General features: G+C 49.6%; 1 protein-coding gene and 1 non-coding gene across 4 annotated transcripts; both read left to right on the forward strand.

Moving 5' to 3' along the window:
* Positions 1-909: 909 nt before the first annotated feature.
* On the forward strand, positions 910-20301 carry CTC1 (CST telomere replication complex component 1). 3 transcript variants are annotated; one of them, XM_030799909.1, is made up of 23 exons: positions 910-995; positions 5856-6019; positions 8581-8818; positions 8967-9178; positions 9673-9817; positions 10850-11134; positions 11233-11361; positions 11899-12131; positions 12258-12435; positions 12529-12729; positions 14157-14283; positions 14714-14828; positions 14962-15286; positions 15374-15463; positions 15720-15913; positions 16560-16648; positions 16743-16917; positions 17239-17316; positions 17774-17918; positions 18014-18078; positions 18328-18493; positions 18591-18717; positions 18883-20301. In XM_030799909.1, exons 1-23 carry the CDS (start codon positions 963-965, stop codon positions 19020-19022), a joined length of 3654 nt encoding a protein of 1217 aa, XP_030655769.1. In that variant the 5' UTR covers positions 910-962; the 3' UTR covers positions 19023-20301. The 3 variants fall into 3 exon arrangements, with proteins under 3 accessions (XP_030655769.1, XP_030655770.1, XP_030655771.1); XM_030799910.1 differs by lacking the exons at positions 18014-18078; positions 18328-18493; positions 18591-18717; positions 18883-20301 and having other exon boundaries at positions 17285-17316; positions 17774-17834; XM_030799911.1 differs by lacking the exons at positions 910-995; positions 5856-6019; positions 8581-8818; positions 8967-9178 and having other exon boundaries at positions 9754-9817; positions 10846-11134.
* TRNAI-AAU lies at positions 20130-20203 on the forward strand. The gene has a single exon. It is a non-coding gene; the product is annotated as a tRNA-Ile (tRNA).
* Positions 20302-20419: the final 118 nt, after the last annotated feature.

Consider the following 20419-nt stretch of genomic DNA (forward strand, 5'->3'; position numbering starts at 1 on the left):
GCGCTTCTCTGCTTGGCAAGATCAGGGAGACTGAAAGATGCTTAGAAGTCATCCACCAGGAAGGCTGTGTTTGAGTTCCTGAGCTCTCCCACCCCATCCTTGTGAAGGCCTGCGGGATGCCGGACAGGATGTCACTTAGAAGGGAGACGGAGGCTGGGCGCGGTGGCTCCCGCCTGTAATCCGAGCACTTTAGGAGCCCGAGGCGGGCAGATCGCTTGAGCCCAGGAGTTCGAGACCAGTCTGGGCAACATGGCGAAACCATGTCGCTACAGAAAAATACAAAAATTAGCCGGGTGTGGTGGTGCACGCCTGTGATCCCAGCTACTCGGTGGGCTGAGGTGGGAGGATCGCTTGAGCCCGGGAGGTCGAGGCTGCAGTGAACCGAGATGGCGCCGCTGCACTCCAGCCTGGGCGATAGAGCGAGACCTTGTCTCAAAAAAATCAGAGAGAGCCAGGGGCTGTGGTTCACGCTTGTAATCCCAGCACTTTGGGAGGCTGAGGCAGGTGGATCACCCGAGGTCAGGAGTTTGAGACCAGCCTGGGCACGTGGTGAAACCCCGTCTCTACTAAAAATACAAAAAAAAAAAAAAAAAAGTAGACGGGCGTGGTGGCAGGTGCCTGTAATCCTAGCTACTCAGGAGGCTGAGGCCGGAGAATCGCTTGAACCTGGGAGGCGGGGGTTGCAGTGAGCCCAGATCGCGCCACTGCACTCCAGCCTGGGCGACAGAGCCAGGCTTCGTCTTAAAAAAAAAAAATCAGAGAAAAGAGACAGGGGTGTCGGGAGTTGGGATGGTGCACCGAGGCGCCTCGCGGAGTCTCTAGGATGCGAGGGGGTGAGCAGCTAGAAGGAGCTGGAGGTGGCGAGTAAACCCGCTCACCAGTGACGTCACCGACCGCCCCCCCCCCCACTCCCACCCTCAAGCGAGCACCTGCCCCTCCCGGGGGCGGAGCTCCGGCGCATCATGGCGGCTGGCCGGGATCAGGCCCTTTCCTCCGTGAGTGCTGCTATTACGTCCCTTGTTCCTTTTTTCTTGTTTGTCACAGATATTCCTTCTCTTCCTATTTCCTCTGCCTTGTCTCTTTGGGCTGGCTGGCCGCGTCCGGCCAATGGGTGAAGGAGTTGTGAGTCGGTCCGCTCCTACCTCTTACTGGTTCTGCGAATGTTTATTCCCTCATTCACGCGGCGCCCGCTGTGAGCCTTAAACTGGTCTCCGTTCACTCTCTACTGTTTAGGCCCGGTGGGAAACCAGGAGCAGGTTAATGGGGGAGCTATGGGGCTGTGGGTTCCTGGAGAAGACCCTTGACGGAGCTGTAGGGGAAAAGGGCAACCATAATAAGAAAAAGCGTCTGAGACCCGAAGTGCGTGTAGAAGGCAAAAAGCGCCGAAAGGGACCGGGTGTGGTGGCTCACGCTTGTAATCCAGCACTGTGGGAGGCGGAGGCGGGCGGATCACTTGAGGTCAGGAGTTCGAGACCAGCCTGACCAACATGGTGAAACCCCATCTCTACTAAAAATACAAAAATTAGCCGGGCGTGGTGGCGCGCACCTGTAATTCCAGCTACTCAGAAGGCTGAGGCAGGAGAATCGTTTGAACCGGGTAGACGGAGACTGCAGTGAGCTGAGATTGTGCCACTGCACTCCAGCCTGGGCAACAGAGCGAGACTCTGTCAAAAAAAAAAAAAAAAAAACGCCGGAAGGGGTTTCAGGACGGAAGGAAACATGTTCAAAGGCTGGAGGATAGAGCAGGTGTCTGAAAAACTCAAAAGTTCAATTGGGTGGTGGTGGAGGGGTCAGAGCTGACAGTTTTGTACCTCTTGCTAAGCAGTGACTTTAACATGAGGGTAATTGGGTGTGGTGGCACACGCCTGTAATCCCAGCTGCTCAGGAAGCTGAGGCAGGAGAATCGCTTGAACAAGGGAAGTGGAGGTTGCAGTGAGCCGAGATTGCGCCACTGCAATCTAGCCTGGACGACAGAACCAGACTCCGTCTTAGATAGATAGATAGATAGATAGATAGATAGATAGATAGATAGATAGATAGATAGATGATAGATTAAAAAGATGTTAAGAAAATACAATCTAAAGGATTGGTTTGTGTGTGGGTTTTTTTTTTTTTTTTTTTTTTGAGACGGAGTCTAGCTTTGTCACCAGGCTGGAGTGCAGTGACGCGATCTCGGCTCACTGCAACCTCTGCCTCCCAGGTTGAGGCGATTCTTCTGCCTCAGCCTCCCGAGTAGCTGGAATTACAGGCATACAGGCAGGCGCCGCCATGCCCAGCTCACTTTTGTATTTTTTTTCTTTTTTTTAAGTACAGACGGGGTTTCACCATGTTAGCCAGGATGGTCTCGATCTCCTGACCTCATGATCTGCCCGCCTCGGCCTCGGAAAGTGCTGGGATTACAGGCGTGAGCCACCGCACCCAGCCAGGACTGGGGCCTATGTAGGGAAAGGAAGGAGTTAAGGAGGTCATCTAGGTTTCAGGATAGAACAACTATTTGGTTAAGGGTACTATTTGCTAAGTTAGTGAACATAACACTAGAAGAGTTCTAGAAAAGGAGAGGGTTTTGTGGAAAGTTCAGTATTGGGCATGTGTGCTGCCTGTGGATTGACCACGGAGAGTCTGGCAGATGGATAGGACTAAAGCCCAGGAATGAGATCTCAGCTAAAGTAGACATACAGGAACAATTATCATCTGGCCATGGCTGTTAAACCCATGCAGTGGTTGAGATAATTGTGGGAAAGCATATTGTGTTCTTAAACTTCAGCCTGTATTAATCTGGGTCTTCCCCCCTCCTTTTTTTTTTTTGAAACAAGGTCACCCATGCTTGAGTGCAGTGGCACCATCATGGCTCACTGCAGCCTCCACCTCCCTGGGCTCAAGTGATCCTCCCACCTCAGCCTCCCAAGTAGCTGGGACTACTGGCGTGTGCTACCATGCCCGGCTAACCCGGCTAATTTTGAATTGTTTTAGAGTTTCACCATGTTGCCCAGGCGGGTCTCAACCTTCCCAGGCTCAGGTGATCCTCCCACCTCAGCCTCCCGAGTAGCTGGGAGCTGGGACTACAGGCACGAGCCACCATGCCCAGCTAATTTTTCTTTTTTGTAGAGATGGGTCTTTGCCTTGTTGCCCAGGCTAGTGGTGAACTACTGCGCTCAAGCGATCCGCCTTGGCTCCCCAAAGTGCTGGGATTACAGGCGAGAGCCACCACATCCAGTCTGCTCCATTTTTATTCGTAGATAAAAACATGAATTTGCCTTTTTAACAAAACTTAGGTAATTTTACCTTGAGGCCATGGAATCACTTTGAGAGACAATAGTATTCAGTGCACCAAGCAAAGGATAGGCCATCCAAGAAACAGGAACTACAAAAGAATACTGGGAGAGGAAGACAAAAAGTGTGAGAGTTGGAACTTTGCTTATACTGGTGGGGCAACTCTGAATGGTGATTTGGTCTGCTTTCCACAACTCTGACCATGAATGAGGGTGTGGCTGAAGTGGGCTGAAGGTCAGTGGGTAGGGCTGGCCACAAGGATGCTGAAGACATCTAGAACTTGGAGACTTTTTTTTTCCTTTTAACTTTTATTTTAGATTCAGGGGGACGTGCACAGGTTTATTATGTAGGTAACCTCGTGTCATGGGGGTTTGGTATAGAGATTATTTCATCACCCCTGTACTAAGCATAGTACTTGAGGGGTATTTTTTCCGATCTCTCGCTTCTCACCCTCAAGTAGGCCCCAATGTCTGTTATTTCCCTCTTTGTGTTCATGTGTTCTCATTATGTAGCTCCCACTTATAAGTGGGAACAAAAGTGCAGTATTTGGTTTTCTGTTCTTGGGTTAGTTTGCTAAGGATAATGGTCTCCAACTGCATCCATGTTGTAGCAGAGAACATGATCTCATTCTTTTTTATGGCTGCATAGTATTCCATGGTGTATATGTACCACGTTTTCTTTATCCAGTCTACTGTTGATGTGCATTTAGGTTGATTCCATGGAAGACTGGCTTTTCTAGCTCTTTTCAAGCTCCTTAAGATTAGAAGAATGTGAAAGGCCAGGCGCGGTGGCTCACGTGTGTAATCCTAGCACTTTGGGAGGCTGAGGTGGGCAGATCACTTGAGTTCAGGAGTTTGAAACCAGCTTGGCCAACATGGTGAAACTTCGTCTCTACTAAAAATATAAAAAATTAGCTGGGCGTGGTGGTGGATGCCTGTAATCCCAGCTACTTGGGAGGCTGGGGCAGGAGAATCGATTGAACCCGGAAGGCGGAGGTTGCAGTGAGCCGAGATTGCGCCATTGCACTCCAGCCTGGGCAACAGAGCAAGACTCCATCTCAAAAAAAAAAAAAGAAGAATGTGAAGGATTGACCAGGATGTTAATATATGAGCCTTGGAGTACCAGGGAAGGAGCTGTAGTGGCTTAGAAGTAGCATTAAGGGAGAAAGATAAAGGGCCTACTACCAAGTGTGTTAAAGCTGCCTAGCACTGGGAGTAGGCCAAACTGGTCCGTTTCCCTAAAGTTATCTACACATCATGGCAACTATGTGTCCAGAATCTGTGTCAGGTATACAAAGATAGTCCATATCCTCCTCAGGAAGCCCACACCTTAGCTGAAAAGACAACAGGAAACAAATTGAGTGAGGTTGTGTCTTGCATATATTTAGCTTGTGGGAAACGCATACATTTGAATAAAAAAAGGAGATGATTAAAAATTATACTCTGCCTATGTCCTTTTTATGTACTGTCCACTATTAGGCACTTATACATAGTATGGCACTATGTCTTACTCATTTTTGGTTTTGGTTTTTTTGAGACAGCGTCTCACTCTGTCACCCAGGCCAGAGTGCAGTGGCGCCATCCGGGTTCACTGAAGTTTCAACTGCCCCAGGCTCAGGTGATCCTCCCACCTCAGCCTCCCGAGTAGCTGGAACCACAGGCATGTGCCACCACGCCTGGCTTTTTGTATTTTTGTAGAGACATGATTTCGCCATGTTGTCCAGGCTGTTCTTGAACTCCTGGACTCAAGCAATCCACCCGCTTTGGCCTCCCAAAGTGCTGGGATTACAAGCGTGAGCCACTGCACCCAGCCTGTCCTATTCTTTATGAATAGTTTAAAGGATTGTTCAACAATGTTTTTGTCTACTCAGGAGGCTGAGGCAGGAGAATGGCGTGAACCCGGGAGGCGGAGCTTGCAGTGAGCCGAGATTGCGCCACTGCACTCCAGCCTGGGCGACAGAGCGAGACTCCGTCTCAAAAAAAAAAAACAATGTTTTTGTCCATTCTTGCTCTTCAACGTACTGACTTGAGAACCAGATTCCATGTAAGATGGCATGAGTACAAGTTTGTTAGAGAAAGGGGCAAGACCAAAGCTGGATGGCCAGCTGTCTACGGTATGGCTGGACTAAGACTTTTAAGGTTTCTTCAAGTTCTAAACTCCTTTACTTTTGATCTTCATTTCATGTGCCCTCTGGATATTCTTTTCTTTTTTTTTGAGACGGAGTTTTGCTCTTGTTGCCCAGGCTGGAGTGCAATGGCTCGATCTTGGCTCACCACAACCTCCGCCTCCTGGGTTCAAGCAGTTCTCCTGCCTCAGCCTCCCAAGTAGCTGGGATTACAGGTGCGCACCACCACCCCCGGCTAATTTTGTGTTTTTAGTAGAGACAGGGTTTCACCATGTTGGTCAGGCTGGTCTTGAACTCCCAACCTCAAGTGATCTGCCTGCCTCAGCCTCCCAAAGTGTTGGGATTACAGGAGTGAGCCACTGCACCCAGCCTGGGTATTTTTTTCTAGTCCTTTATTCTTCCCAAGTTTCCTTGTTGGGCCAGATAGTCAAGATGTTTTAACTAAATTCACTTTCTTCAGGAACAAGCCTGGCTTGAGGATGCTCAGGTCTTCATCCAAAAGACCCTATGTCCAGCTGTCAAGGAGCCTAATGTCCAGTTGACTCCATCGGTAATTGATTGTGTGAAGACTGTCTGGTTGTCCCAGGGAAGGAACCAAGCTTCTACACTGCCCCTCAGCTATAGGTAAGGAGAGGTGGCGGTTGCAGGGGCTGGGCAGGGGTGGGTATTGAATTCAGGATTGAAAAGTAAGGTTCTATAGTTAGAAAAAGGGCAAGTGAGAGAGTGAGTGGAGGACAAAGTAGTCTAAACATACCCCTTCTGCAGAGCTTTTTTGTTCTAACGCTGTCAAGCTTTCCTTTTCCTAAAGTTCTCCCGAATTGGCTCAAGATTAAAGAAAAGGAGGGGAAGAGAGAAGGAAAATTTGGAAAAAGAACTCTCAAAGTGGGGAGAGAGGCTGGTGTTATCTTTATTTTGTGTATTAGGAAACAAAGATACAGAGAGCTGTTTGACATTACCAAGTACAGATCATTGTGTTTAAGATGTGAGTTTTAGGGCTTCCGAGAGTGTGTTTTTGTTTTATATATATGTATGTATATATATATATATATATTTTTTTTTTTTTTTTTTTTCTACACTATCATTTCCAAAAGTGTTCTAGGCAATGTTAGTAAAGCACAAGAAAAGGGGTTCATAGCTAAGTAAGTGTGAGGGACATTGAGTATGATAAACTTCTCTGGGAGAGTCATAGGGTTTATTAACATATTAGAGGCTATGACAAGTCCTGCAAAAGAAACCTATTTATCTCCTCATAGAAGTAATCACTATTGGCCAGGCACAGTGGCTCATGCCTATAATCCCAACACTTTGGGAGGCCAAGGCCAGGTAGATTACCTGAGGTTGGCAGTTCGAGGTCAGCCTGGCCAATGTGCTGAAACACCGTCTCTACTAAAAAAAATACAAAAATTAGCCAGGTGTGGTGGTGGGTGCCTGCAATCCCCAGCTACTCAGAGGCTGAGGCAGGAGAATCGCTTGAACCCGGGAGGCAGAGGTTACAGTGAGCCGAGATCACACCATTGCACTCCAGCAGTGAGCCGAGATCGCACCATTGCACTCCATATTAAAAAAAAAAAAAAAGTAATCACTATCTTGAAGATGGGATATATTATTCTAATAAATATTTTAATATTTTTACTACACATGCATCTATCCTTAAGCAATATAATGTAGAGTTTTGCATACGTGTAGACTTTAAATAAATGGTACCATACCCTATGTAAATACCCTCTGTGAGTTGCCTTTTTTTTTGTTGTTTTTTTTTGAGACAGGGTCTCACTCTGTCCCCCAGGCTCTAGTGCAGTGGTGCAAACACAGCTCACAGCCTTTACCTCCTGGGCTCAAGCAATTCTCCTGCCTCAGCCTCCCACATAGCTAGGACCACAGGTACATGCCACACTGGTCTCGAACCCCTAGGCTCAAGCAGTCCTCCTACCGTGGCCTCCCAAGGTGTTGGCATTATAGGCATGAGCCACCGTGCCTGGCCTTTTTTTTTTTTTTTTTAAGACGGAGTCTCATTCTGTTGCCCAGGCTGGAGTGCAGTGGCATGATCTCGGCCCACTGCAACCTCTGCCTCCTGGGTTCAAGTGATTCTACTGCCTCTTCGGTAGCTGGGACTATGCGCCACCACACCAGCTAATTTTTGTATTTTTAAGTAGAGATGGGGTTTCACCACTGGCCGTGCTGGTATCGAATTCCTGACCTCAGGTGATCTGCCGTCGCGGTCTTCCAGAGTGCTGGGATTATAGGTGTGAACCATTGCACCCAGCCCCTGCCTGTTTTTTGTGCTTAACATTATACTTCTTTTTTTGTTTGTGGTTGTTTGTTTGTTTTTTGAGATGGAGTCTTGCTCTGTCATCCAGGCTGGAGTGCAATGGCATCATCTCGGCTCACTGCAAGTTCCACCTCCCAGGTTCAAGCGATTCTCCTGTCTCAGCCTTCCAAGAAGCTGGGATTGCAGATGCCTGCCACCACACCTGGCTAGTTTTTGTATTTTTGCAGAGATGGGGTTTTGCCATGTTGGCCAGGCTGGTCTTGAACTCCTGACCTCAGGTGATCCGCCCACCTCAGCCTCCCAGAGTGCTGGGATTACAGGCGTGAGCCACCGCACCCGGCCAATAGTGTATATGCATGTCTTGAGCCTGTGTTTACCTTGGTTAAAAAATTATTTTTATTTATTTTTGCCTATTTGGTAGGCATTAAATGATATTTCGTTACATTAATTCCAAAGTAATTTCTTTTTTTTTTTTTTGTGATGGAATTTCGCTCTTGTGGCCCAGGCTGGAGTGCAGTGTCACGATCTCTGCTCACTGCAACCTCCGCCTCCCAGATTCAAGCAATTCTGCCTCAGCCTCCCGAATAGCTGGGATTACAGGTGCTCGCCACCGTGCCTGGCTAATTTTATATTTTTGGTAGAGAGGGGGTTTCACCATGTTGGCCAGGCTGGTTTCAAACTCCTGACCTCAGGTGATCCTCCCACCTCGGCCTCCCAAAGTGCTGGGATTACAGGCATGAGCCACTGTGCCTGGCCCCCATCCTTATTTTCTTAGGCCTTTAGCCCCAGGTTTTACCCCTTTAATCAATCAAACTCACCTCTTAGTCCATGTTCCCTGCACCCTTTCCCTGGGCTCTTGAGGGTTTATCAGGCTTGGACCTGGCTTTGCAGGACCTCTGTTCCCTTCACTCTACAGCTTCGTCTCAGTACAGGACCTCAAGACTCACCAGCGTCTCCCATGCTGCAGCCACCTGTCCTGGAGCAGTAGTGCATACCAGGCCTGGGCCCAAGAGGCTGGACCAAATGGGAACCCCCTGCCCCGAGAGCAGCTGTTACTTTTAGGGACACTAACAGACCTATCGGCAGACTTGGAACAAGAGTGCAGGAACGGAAGCCTCTATGTGAGAGATAACACTGGCGTCCTGAGCTGTGAGGTGAGTGGAAGGTAGAGGCCAGATGCCTCAGATCCTGACAAGAATGGTGTCCAAGGATCAAGGCAATTAAGTCTCTGAGGAAACAAAGGGGGGGTGGGTAGATAGGATGCTAAGGTCCTGATTAACCCTTGCTCTTGGTCTTTTTTAGCTCATAGACCTGGACCTTTCTTGGTTGGGCCATCTTTTTCTGTTCCCCTGTTGGAGTTACCTCCCTCCTGCCAGGTGGAATTCCTCAGGGGACGGGCACTTGGAGCTGTGGGATGCCCCTGTGCCAGTGTTTCCCTTGACCGTCAGTCCTGGCCCTGTCACGCCTATCCCTGTCCTCTACCCAGAGAGTGCTTCCCGCCTGCTCAGGCTCAGGTAATTTCCCCCTCTAGGCATGGCCGGGACACTGTGAAATGGAGGATGATGCTGGGTCAGTGGAGGGAGAGAAAGAAGGGCATTGATAGTAATAGAGACTGAATGTTCCAAATCAAGGGAATAGTGGGCTTTGACTAGAAAGAAGGTAAAGAGAAGGGTTTTTCAAGGGATCCGTGCCTTACCTAAGGGGGAGAGAATTTCGAAGGTTTTTAGCATACCTAGCTTTGGGCTATGGACATTTTGTATCACTACCAGGTTATTCTTCACTGTGGAAGGGACAGCATTTATAGGGAAAAAGAAGAGAAATAAAGATGACTGCTGCTTTTTTTTTTTTTTTTTTCTCTTTTTGAGATGGAGTTTCACTCCTGCTGCCCAGGCTGGAGTCCAATGGCGCTATCTCAGCTCACTGCAACCTCTGCCTTCTGGGTTCAAGTAATTCTCCTCCCTCAGCCTCCTGAGTAGCTGGGATTACAGGGCTTTTTCTTCCTTCTTAGAAACAAGCTCAGAGGTGTGCAGCGAAACCTGGCTGGGAATCTAGTTCGATTGAGTGCTCTGGTGAAAAGTAAACAGAAAGCTTACTTCATCCTGTCTCTTGGTAGATCACACCCAGCTGTCACCCACGTGTCTGTCATCGTGCAGGTGAGGATTGGGTTCATTTCAGCCATGGAAGTGGGGGAGGGTGTTAGAACTTTCAATAGGAAAGATAACATCATAGGAGGAACCACGTAGGAAAGGGGGACAGCTGGGGAGAGCTGTTTTCTGGAATAGTGCTGTTGGGAGAAGATTCCAGGAAATGTTTGTGCATAGAGTTAGGGAGTAGACTTTCCTGCTGTGCAACTCACTTGAGCACACAGCTTTTAGATTGTATGTGACCTTTTAAAAAACTGCCACGCTCACTTGTGGAGATGACCAAAGAAATCATTCATCTTAACACCATCGAGACATTGAATACAGGCATTAAAAAAACAAAGAAACAAAAACTTAGTACTTACTGTTGACTCTTTTTGCATCAACTAGTACAATTTTATTTTTATAATTTCAACTTTTAGACTCATGAGGTACATGTGCAAGTTGATTAACTGGGTATATTTTGTGATTCTGAGGTTTGGGGTATGATTGATCCCTTTACCCAGGTACTGAGCATAGTACCCAAGGTAGAAATTATAAATTATTAATTTTTATTCTAACCATTGTTTTATGACATATAAGTATCTGAATAATGTTTCTTTTCCTTTTTATAAAAATTTAAAAAATATATGTATTTTGTAGAAATAGGGCCTTACTATGTTGGAGAAGAACAGTTTGTCATACTTCCCGTGACATCAGTCGCAATACTGGATACATATATACTCAATACATATTGATTACATGAATGAATGTTGTTTGTGTGTTATGGGGCGGGATAGGGCACACTTTTCTCAGTGGAATAATGTATTTTGAAGGAAGTTTTAGGGATGGTTTGTATGTTGGGGAAGTGGTTTGGAAATATTTGGCATCTCCCGTGAGAGGAGAGACGCTGAGATTTAGTTGGCAGACATAGGGAAGATGGAGAGGTGAGTAGAGACTCACAGGGGGCAGGGCTCTGAGTTCAAATTGTGAGGGAAAGGGACTCTGGCAGAGTGGCAGTGTTGGGGTCTCTTGTGTCACATTGTCTGTCTCTGCACAAGCCAGGTCCCTGCCCAGCTGGTGTGGCACAGAGCCCTTCGGCCTGGTACGGCCTATGTGCTGACAGAACTGCGAGTGTCCAAGATCCGTGGTCAGCGCCAGCATGTTTGGATGACCAGTCAGTCCTCCCGTCTGTTGCTGCTGAAACCAGAATGTGTGCAGGAGCTGGAACTGGAGCTGGAAGGACCCCTCTTAGAGGCTGACCCCAAGCCACTCCCCATGCCCAGCAATTCAGAGGACAAGAAGGATCCAGAAGGTCTTGTCCGGTATTCTAGACTCCTGTCCTATTCGGTGAGCACAGGGAGAGATCCTAGAGCTTGAGGGGCCGGAAATGTGGGTCTTCAAAGAAGAAGAAAATAGTGGTCAACTGGACCTCGGCCTGTTTGCAGGGAACAGTCACTGGCGTGTTGAATGAGCCCGCTGGCCTCTATGAGCTGGATGGGCAGCTGGGGCTCTGCCTTGCCTACCAGCAGTTCCGTGGTCTCAGACGGGTGATGCGACCTGGAGTGTGTCTGCAGGTATGTGAGCTCAGGGCTGATAACAAGAAGAGACCTCTGCAGCTTCTCTTACCTTCACGGGCTCCTTTTGTGCAGCAGGGTGGTTATATAGAAATAAAAAGTGTGTGTTAGGGGCACTTTGGCTAAGGATAACTTGGACAGAAGTTTAAATCAAAAAGGAGTAGAGTCTTGGGTACCGTGAGGAGGGGTTGTGGCCAGAGCATCTCCTTCACAGAAGGGCCTTTCAGCTGGAGGAGGAGATGGCTGAAGCACAGATCTGGGGCCAGGATGATCTCAGGCGACCTGGTGAGAAGCGTCAGCCATGTCTGTTCATCCAGGAGCCACCCAGCCCACAGCAAGACTGAGTGGAGCTCATGGGAGATGAAGGCTGACCGCAGCAGGAGTGGGTTGTAATGGAAAGTGAGGCCGGCCCACGTGGGAGAAATTGCTTTCCGTCTTCCCGGAACCCAGGCAGTGGCAAAGTGCAGTTAACTTTGCCTGGGTTCATTGAGTTGGGGGCTTCATCTCTGCTTTTTCATTTTCTCTGCTTTCCCCCAGCTCCAGGATGTTCACCTGCTCCAGTCGGTGGGAGGGGGGACAAGAAGGCCGGTGCTCGCCCCCTGCCTCCGTGGCGCCGTTCTGCTTCAAAGCTTCTCTCGTCAGAAGCCTGGGACTCACTCATCCCGTCAAGCCTACGGGGCCTCCCTGTACGAGCAGTTGGTGTGGGAACGTCAGTTAGGACTTCCCCTCTACCTGTGGGCTACCAAGGCCCTGGAGGAGCTGGCCTGCAAGTGAGGAGGCTGAGGGCCCAGGGCGGGGAGGCAGTGGGAGTAGCACACTTCCTTGGCAAGGAGAGGAGGATTCTTGAAGAGGCAGGCTCTTCAGGGGAAGTGACTGCCCTGCTTTTCCTGGCCAAGGCTGTGTCCCCATGTGCTGAGACACCACCAGTTCCTGCAACATTCCTCTCCTGGGAGCCCCAGCCTGGGACTGCAACTCCTGGCTCCTACCCTGGATCTTCTGGCTCCGCCAGGCAGCCCTGTTCGGAATGCACACAATGAGATCCTTGAAGAGCCACATCACTGTCCCCTCCAGAAAGTATGAGGATGTGGGGGAAGGATGGTGGCAGAACACTGGAGGACACCTGGGGCCCATGGGACACACACCCGATTTCTCTTCTCTCCTTGACAGTACACTCGGCTGCATACTCCCTCCTCCTTCCCCACTCTGGCCACCCTGAAAGACGAAGGACAGCGTAAGGCCTGGGCCTCCTTTGACCCTAAGGCCCTTCTGCCCCTCCCGGAGGCCTCCCACCTGCCCAGCTGCCAACTCAATCGCCGCCTGGCTTGGTCCTGGCTCTGTCTGCTGCCCTCTGCCTTCCACCCAGCCCAGGTAAGGGGAACCCTAGCAGGGCTCAGGGGACTTCCTTTTTTTGTCATCCTTATTGCCACGACCCTAGTCTCGGTTACTATCATTTTTTTGTCATTTTGACTACACTAGCCTTCTAAGCAGACCACTTCATCTGTTGTTGGCCCCCCCAATTCATTCTCTCTGCAGCAACTAGAAAGGGGGCATATGCCAGGCACAGTGGCTCATGCCTGTAATCCCAACACTTTGGGAGGCTAAGGCATGAGGATCACTGGAGCCCAGGAGTTTGAGACCAGCCTGGGTAGAGAGACCTTGTTGCTACAAAAAAATTGTTTTAATTAGGTGTGGTGGCATGTGCCTATGGTCCCAGCTACTCAGGAGGCTGAGGTAGGATCGCTTGAGCCTGAGAGATCAAGGGTATAGTGAGCCAAGATCACACCACTGCACTCCAGCCAGGGCAACAGAGCAAGACTCAGGAAAAAAAAGAGGAAGTTTTAAAAAAAAGTGAAACTTGTATTACAGAACTCTCTTGTTTAAATCCTTTTTTTCAAGACAGGATCTTGCTCTGTAGCCCAGGCTAGAGTGCATTGGCGCGATCATGGCTCATTGCAGCCTCGACCTCCCAGGTTCCAGTGATCCTCCCACCTCAGCCTCCCAAGTAGCTGAGACTACGGGCGTTCACCACCGTCCCTGGCTAATTTTTTTTTATTTTTTGGGGACAGAGTCTTGCTTTGTCACCCAGGCTAGAGTGCAGAGGCACTATCTTGGCTCACTGCAACCTTGCCTCCCGGGCTTAAGCAGTCCTCCCACCTCAGCCTCCTGAGTAGCTGGGACTGTAGGCATCCATCACCACGTCCAGCTAATTTTTGTGTTTTTATAGAGATGGGATTTTGCCATGTTTCCCAGGCTGGTCTCGAATTCCTGGACTCGAGTGATCTGCCTGCCTCAGCCTCCCAAAGTGCTGGGATTACAGGCATGAGCCACTGCACCCAGCCTGGGTTAATTTTTACACTTTTTAATTTTTAGAGATGGGGTCTCACTATGTTGCCAGGCTGATCTCCACCTCCTGAGCTCAAGTGATCCTTCTGCCTTGGCCTCCCAAAGTGCTAGGATTATAGGCGTGAGCCACTGCACCCAGCTTAAATTCTTTGCATGCCTCTCCCAATGCATATAAAGTAAAGTCAAACGTCTCATTGTGTCTTGTGAGATCCCGCATGGCCTCTTACCTGTAACCTCTATTCGTGCCTTTTCTCTTTTCCTACTAAATGTGTGAATGCGTGTGTGTGTGTTTTTTTATGTCTGTCTTCCCCACTTGAATATAAATTCTTTGAAGCCAGAGACATGTCTTTTTTTGTTCATTTTGTAGCTTTACCATGTAATACAGAATCTGGCAAACCGTAGATGCTCAGTATTTGCTGAATAAGCATTTGATAACCTTCATCTTCTTGCAGGTTTTACTTGGGGTTCTGGTGGCTTCATCTCATAAAGGTTGTCTGCAACTTCGGGACCAAAGTGGTTCCCTGCCCTGCCTGCTCCTGGCCAAGCACTCTCAACCCCTCAGTGACCCACGGTTGATAGGTCTGGAGTTCAGATGTGGAAAGAAGATGGTATTGGGGTGGTGGTTCTCATAGCCAGGGTAGCCTGGGAGGAAAAGTCTGCTGGGATTTACTAGAGATGCTAATGTGACACATGTCAATCAACAACTTCCGGGAGACTGGTATGGCAGGCAGAGAACAGGAGCAAGAGGACCCCTAGCCAGAATTTCCAGCATGCATTTCTCCACCATAGCTCCTAACATGCACTCCAAGATTACAACTGTGTCTCCTACATTCTTAGTTTGGAGAGAAGGTGTCACCCCTCTAAGGTGGGGGTCAGGTGTGGGCTTTCGTGTCATGTTAGGGCAGCAGCTCTGGCCTGGGATGGGCAGTGAGACCGGTAGGATGGTCTGCCTTGCAACCCACCCCACAGGTCTCCTTTCTTGTCAAAATAGAAAACTTTCTTCCTCTAGGCTGCCTGGTGCAGGCAGAGAGGTTTCAGTTGATCATAGAGAGGGACGTGAGAAGCAGCTTCCCTTCCTGGAAGGAGCTGAGCATGCCAGACTTCATCCAGAAGCAGCAGGCCAGGTTGGCTCCTTGGGGTCATGGTTGTCTTAAGTCTGTGGGGAAGGAAGGGCCTGGTGAAAGGAGTGGGATGCTGGGGACCAAAATACCCAATGCCTGCATCACTAAGAAATCTATTCCTTCTCTCTCCCAACAGAGTCTATGTCCAGTTCTTTCTGGCTGATGCCCTGATCCTGCCTGTGCCCAGACCCTCCCTTCATTCAGCAACACCCTCAACACCTCAGACAGATCCCACTGGCCCAGAGGGACCCCACCTAGGACAGAGCCGGCTCTTCTTGCTCTGCCACAAGGAGGCCCTCATGAAGCGTAATTTTTGTGTCCCCCCAGGAGCAAGTCCAGAGGTGCCCAAGCCCGCCCTCAGTTTCTGTGTGTTGGGGAGCTGGCTTGGGGGCACCCAGAGGAAGGAGGGGACTGGATGGGGGCTGCCCGAGCCCCAGGGAAATGACGACAAGGATCAGAAGGTAAACTGGGACTCCAGGGACCCAGGACCTGACCTGTGCCCTGAGCCTCTGGCTAGGATCCCAGCACTTTGCTCTCCATCCTCCCAGGTTCACCTCATTTTCTTTGGCTCTTCAGTCCGCTGGTTTGAGTTCTTGCACCCGGGACAAGTGTACCGACTCGTAGCTCCTGGCCCCCCTGTGAGTGTCCTACTTCATCATACCTTTCCACAGAAAGCTTTTTTGGGGTTGGGGTCTAAAGAGGGCGTGCCAGTGCCTGGTCACTCTCTAGGCCTCCTGGAAGAAGGCCAGATTTAGATACACCAGAAAGCCTGTGTGTGTTGACACACTCCCTTCTCCATGCTCCAGAAAGAACAAAATTGGGTCAGAATATTTTGTGAACCTCCCACTGGACTAGCACACACTCACAGGCAGTCATCTTCCCATTTCCGTGCAGACACCAATGTTGTTTGAGAAGGATGGTTCATCCTGCATATCTCGGCGTCCTCTGGAGTTGGCTGGCTGTGCATCCTGCCTCACTGTCCAGGACAACTGGACTCTGGAGCTTGAAAGCTCCCAGGACATCCAAGATGTGCTGGATGCAAACAAGGCATTGCCTGAATCCTCACTGACCGACCTGCTCAGTGACAAGTAAATGTCCACCAAGCCCCTCTGGTTAATTTGGCCACTCTCTCTTCTCCCAAGCTAGCTGGGTTTGGTGAAGACTTCATTTTCTGCTGCAGGAGGTATTTCTTTTGTTATTGTTGTTTTTGTTTGTTTGGTTTTTTTGTTTTTGTTTTTGTTTTTTGAGATGGAGTCTCACTCTGTTGCGTAAGCCGGAGTGCAATGGCCTGATCTCAGCTCACTGAAACCTCTACTTCCCTGGTTCAAGGGATTATCCCGCTTCAGCCTCCCAAATAGCTGGGATTATAGGGGTGCACGCCACCACGCCCAGCTAATTTTTTTGTATTTTTAGTAGAGACAGGGTTTCACCATGTTGGCCAGGTTGGTCTCGAGCTCTTGACCTTAAGTGAGCCTCCCACCTCAGCCTCCCAAAGTGCTGGGATTTAGGGGTGTGAGCCACCCTGTGCGGGTTTTGAATGATCTGCCACAACCCTCTTTTTCCCATAGGCCCTGTTACCCTTAGTGTGCAGTGTGGCAGAGCTCAGGTTTTTTCAGGACTTTATATATGAAGTTCTAGCAGATACTTTAGCTCCATTTTCTGCCTTGGATCTGACTGTCTCCACTCTGTGCTTTCTTGTGCATCCATTCTCAGTGTATTTCCCTGACCTTCCAGTTTCACAGATTCCTTGGTGTCTTTCTCCGCTGAGATTTTGTCACGGACACTATGTGAACCCCTTGTGGCGTCTCTCTGGATGAAACTGGGTAATGACCCTTCCTTTGTGGGGAAGGTGTGAAATAGAGTGATGGGACTTTGTGGACTTCACAGATCCTACTAACACCCACCTTCCTTCTACAGGGAACATGGGGGCCATGAGAAGGTGTGTGAAGCTAACGGTCGCTCTTGAGACTGCTGAATGTGAATTCCCCCCTCACCTGGACATATATATCGAAGACCCACACTTGCCTCCTTCACTAGGACTCCTTCCAGGAGCCCGGGTCCACTTTAGCCAGTTGGAGAAAAGGGTTTCCAGGTGAAGATGTGTAGTGTCACCTGCCTCCTCTTGCTACTGATGTGGCTCTCTGGAATGTTCACCCCTGCTTAACTTTGCTGCAGCAACCCCTTCTCTTTCATACAGCTCTCCATATATCAGTCTGCCATTTGTGCCCAGTACCCTCACAAGGTGTTGCAGGCTGGTCCTCCTCCTAGTCTTCCCCTAGCTTTGGTAGGGCCATGGCTAGGGTATGGCCCTCAGGGGGAGTGGCCACTCTGTGGTGCTTGATCTCTGAGTCCCAGCTTCTACCCCAATTTGCCTTGTCTTCCTGGTCACTCACTATTCCTCTTCGACTTGCAGATCTCACAATGTTTATTGTTGTTTCCGGTCATCCACTTATGTGCAGGTCCTGAGTTTTCCCCGTGAGATCACCATCAGGTCAGTGCCCAGACCCCAACCCCTAAACTTCCTGGCTTCACATCTGCATCTCCCACATGTCCCTGGTTCTGAAGATTTTGCCATCATTACAGTCTTCGCCATTCCCAACAAGATGTGTTGAGTCAGAGGAGCTACTCTACTCCAAATAAAAAATGCTCTGTGCCTATCATTGTACTCAGAATCATTTAGTGTTCTAGGCTTTTAAAGGCTTTTCAGTCTTAACATGCAAATATTTCTTGGCTAACATCATGGTGTTCAAACCTGAAAAATAACCAATGACTATCCGAGATCAGGAATTAAAATGGGGGGAGGGGATGGGGCTTCTAGGAGTGCATGGAGCCCACTGCTGTCCCCATCCTGATGCCCTCTAAGTCCTCCTAGACCCACCCTGCTTTCAGAACCCCTTTGCCTGTTCTGTTATCTTGACCCCTGTCTCTGTCTTCCTGTATTTATTTAGCGTTCCCCTGCCCCACATCTACCTGGCTGAACTTCTGCAGGGTGGTCAGTCCCCATTCCAGGCCACTACCTCTTGCCATATCGTCTCTGTCTTCAGCCTTCAGCTGTTCTGGGTGTGTGCTTATTGTACCAGCATCTGCCGGCAGGTAAGGGAGGGAAGGAACAGGCTGAACTGGGTATGGAGTGCCGGAGGGATGTGATGGGACCAAGAGGACTTTTCCAACCACTGTATTCATCCCAGGGAAAGTGCACTCGCCTGGGCCCCACTTGCCCTACACAGACAGCTGTAAGCCAGGCCATCATCAGGTGAGAGCACAAGGCGGGCACCCATTGTGCCATTTACTTATTAGACCACTTTGTCTATCTGCAATTTCTACATTAGCATAATTCCTGGCTCATGAGAATTGCTTAATATTTTTTGAACGAATGAATGAGGGTAAGCTCCTAAGTCTTTGAGCCAAAGACTGCAAACAGTGGGGAGGGAGGCATGTTGGGTCCAGGGTGTTGGCAACCTGGGTTGCTGTAGGCGTTTTTATTTCCTCCTGCTCCCCATAGGCTCCTGGTGGAGGATGGGACTGCCGAAGCCGTGGTGACCTGTAGGAATCACCATGTGGCAGCAGCACTAGGGCTGTGTCCTAAAGAGTGGGCCTCCCTCCTAGAGTTTGTCCGAGTGCCAGGCAGAGTGGTCTTGCAGTTTGCAGGGCCTGGAGCCCAACTTGAGGTGTGATGTGGCTGGGAGGGAGGGACTCGGATACCCAAATTCCTGGGCTTTTGGCAGAGGGTTTAAGAGCCAGTTAACCTTGACCTTCTCTTTCTAGTCTTCAGCTGGGGTTGATGAGCCCATGACCATGTTCCTCTGGACACTTTGTACCAGCCCCTCTGTCCTCCGTCCTATTGTGCTTTCTTTTGAGCTGGAAAGGAAACCGTCTAAGATTGTCCCATTAGGTAAGGTTGGAGATGGGGGGATCATGGTGATACAGATAGATGGGTCTCTGGGAGGAAGAGGGATGAGGGACTGATGGGGGAATTTCTGGAGTTAGGGAGGAGAATGGTGGGTGGGAACTAAAAGCCACATGCCTGAGACGTGTTTTTCCTCTATTCCCACCTCAGAACCTCCTCGGCTACAGCGATTCCAGTGTGGAGAGCTCCCTTTCCTAACTCATGTGAACCCCAGGCTCCGATTGTCCTGCCTTTCTATCCGAGAGTCAGAGTACTCCAGCTCTCTGGGGATCCTTGCTTCCTCCTGTTAACTGAACTGCAAGGATGGCCTGAGAGTCCTTCCTTGCTGAAAACCTGAAGGCCTAGGTCCTGGCTTCTCCCCCATTTGTTCTGTGATTGAACCAAGGACTCCAGATTCACAAACTGCTACTCCACTATAATTTCCCTTCTTTGGTGTTCTGGTGCCAGCCTGCCTTGGCAAAATTGTGGAAACAGGAAATCATGGCACTATTGATATTTCCTCTGATTGGGACAAGGCACCTGCATTCACAGGCAGCCCTGAGCACCTGGGTTCTGACTTTGTGGTAGGAGCTGAGGGAACAAAAGACTTGCTCGCTGTGGGGTGATGGTGACAGGCCCACTGACGTGCAATGAAGCCCTCTGGTGTCATTTCTCACTGGTACTCATTTCTGGGGTCCCAGGCCTCCTGCCTCCTAGTTGTCCACCTCCTAGGAACTCCTAGTCGTTCATCATCATTTCAGCCCTTTGCCACCAGGGCCAAAGGTGGAAAGTGATTTGGAAGAGAAGAGCTTTTGGTCCAGCAGAAGAAATGATAGCAAAGTCAGTCTGTAATGGAAGTAAATTGGGGAGTTGGCGGCAAGGCAGAGAGCATAGCTATGATAGTCTCAGTCAGTAAGGCTGGGCCCTGCAGGAAGTCAAGTATGAACGCCTAGAGGTGTTAACAAGCACAAAGAAGGTGTAGGGGGAGGTAAGTGCCAGGCACAAGCAGGGGCAGGTGAGGACTCTGGGTGCTTGTGCTATAGGGCCCCAGGCTATGGGCAGCCCTGTAGGTTTCCCAAGGGCCCGGCCTAAGGCAGATCCTTGATCAATATACCATGAGACCAGAAGGTACTCCAAAATCACAACCACAGAATTAGGGGATCTAGGAACAATTTGGAGATACCAATGCATTTGGCTGGTGTTGCCGCATTTCTTTACTGGGGACTGATAGGTGGAGAGGTGGAAAGATGAGCTGAGGCACATCTTTCAGAGCTACTGGGAGGCCATTTCTTCCTGGCTATTAGGATTTGTTCGTATTTGGGAGACCTTTAGAGCATGGTTAAACCCATATGTTGGGGTTTACACTGCTTTTATGGTAGCAATACCCTATATCAAGATTCGAGGTAGTGTGGTAAACTGGCCGGTTAGCTCAGTTGGTTAGAGCATGGTGCTAATAACGCCAAGGTCGCGGGTTCGAACCCCGTACGGGCCAGTCGGTGGGTTTTTTTGCTTTGTTTTCTCACCCTCTGCTGTTACCCGGAAGTTTCTACCCGGAGCCAGTTGCCTTCTGCTAACAGGAATTATATTGCACCTACTGCTTCCTATTCCCTGAATCATTGGCGTTCCCAAAGGCTTGGAAGGGAGGAGTCTCTGGGCATCCGGGTGAAACAAAGGTTCCCGTGCAGCTGCCGCGTCTTTTTTTCCCTGG

The sequence above is a fragment of the Nomascus leucogenys genome, chromosome 19, assembly GCF_006542625.1.
Source record: "Nomascus leucogenys isolate Asia chromosome 19, Asia_NLE_v1, whole genome shotgun sequence".
Classification (NCBI taxonomy): domain Eukaryota; kingdom Metazoa; phylum Chordata; class Mammalia; order Primates; family Hylobatidae; genus Nomascus; species Nomascus leucogenys.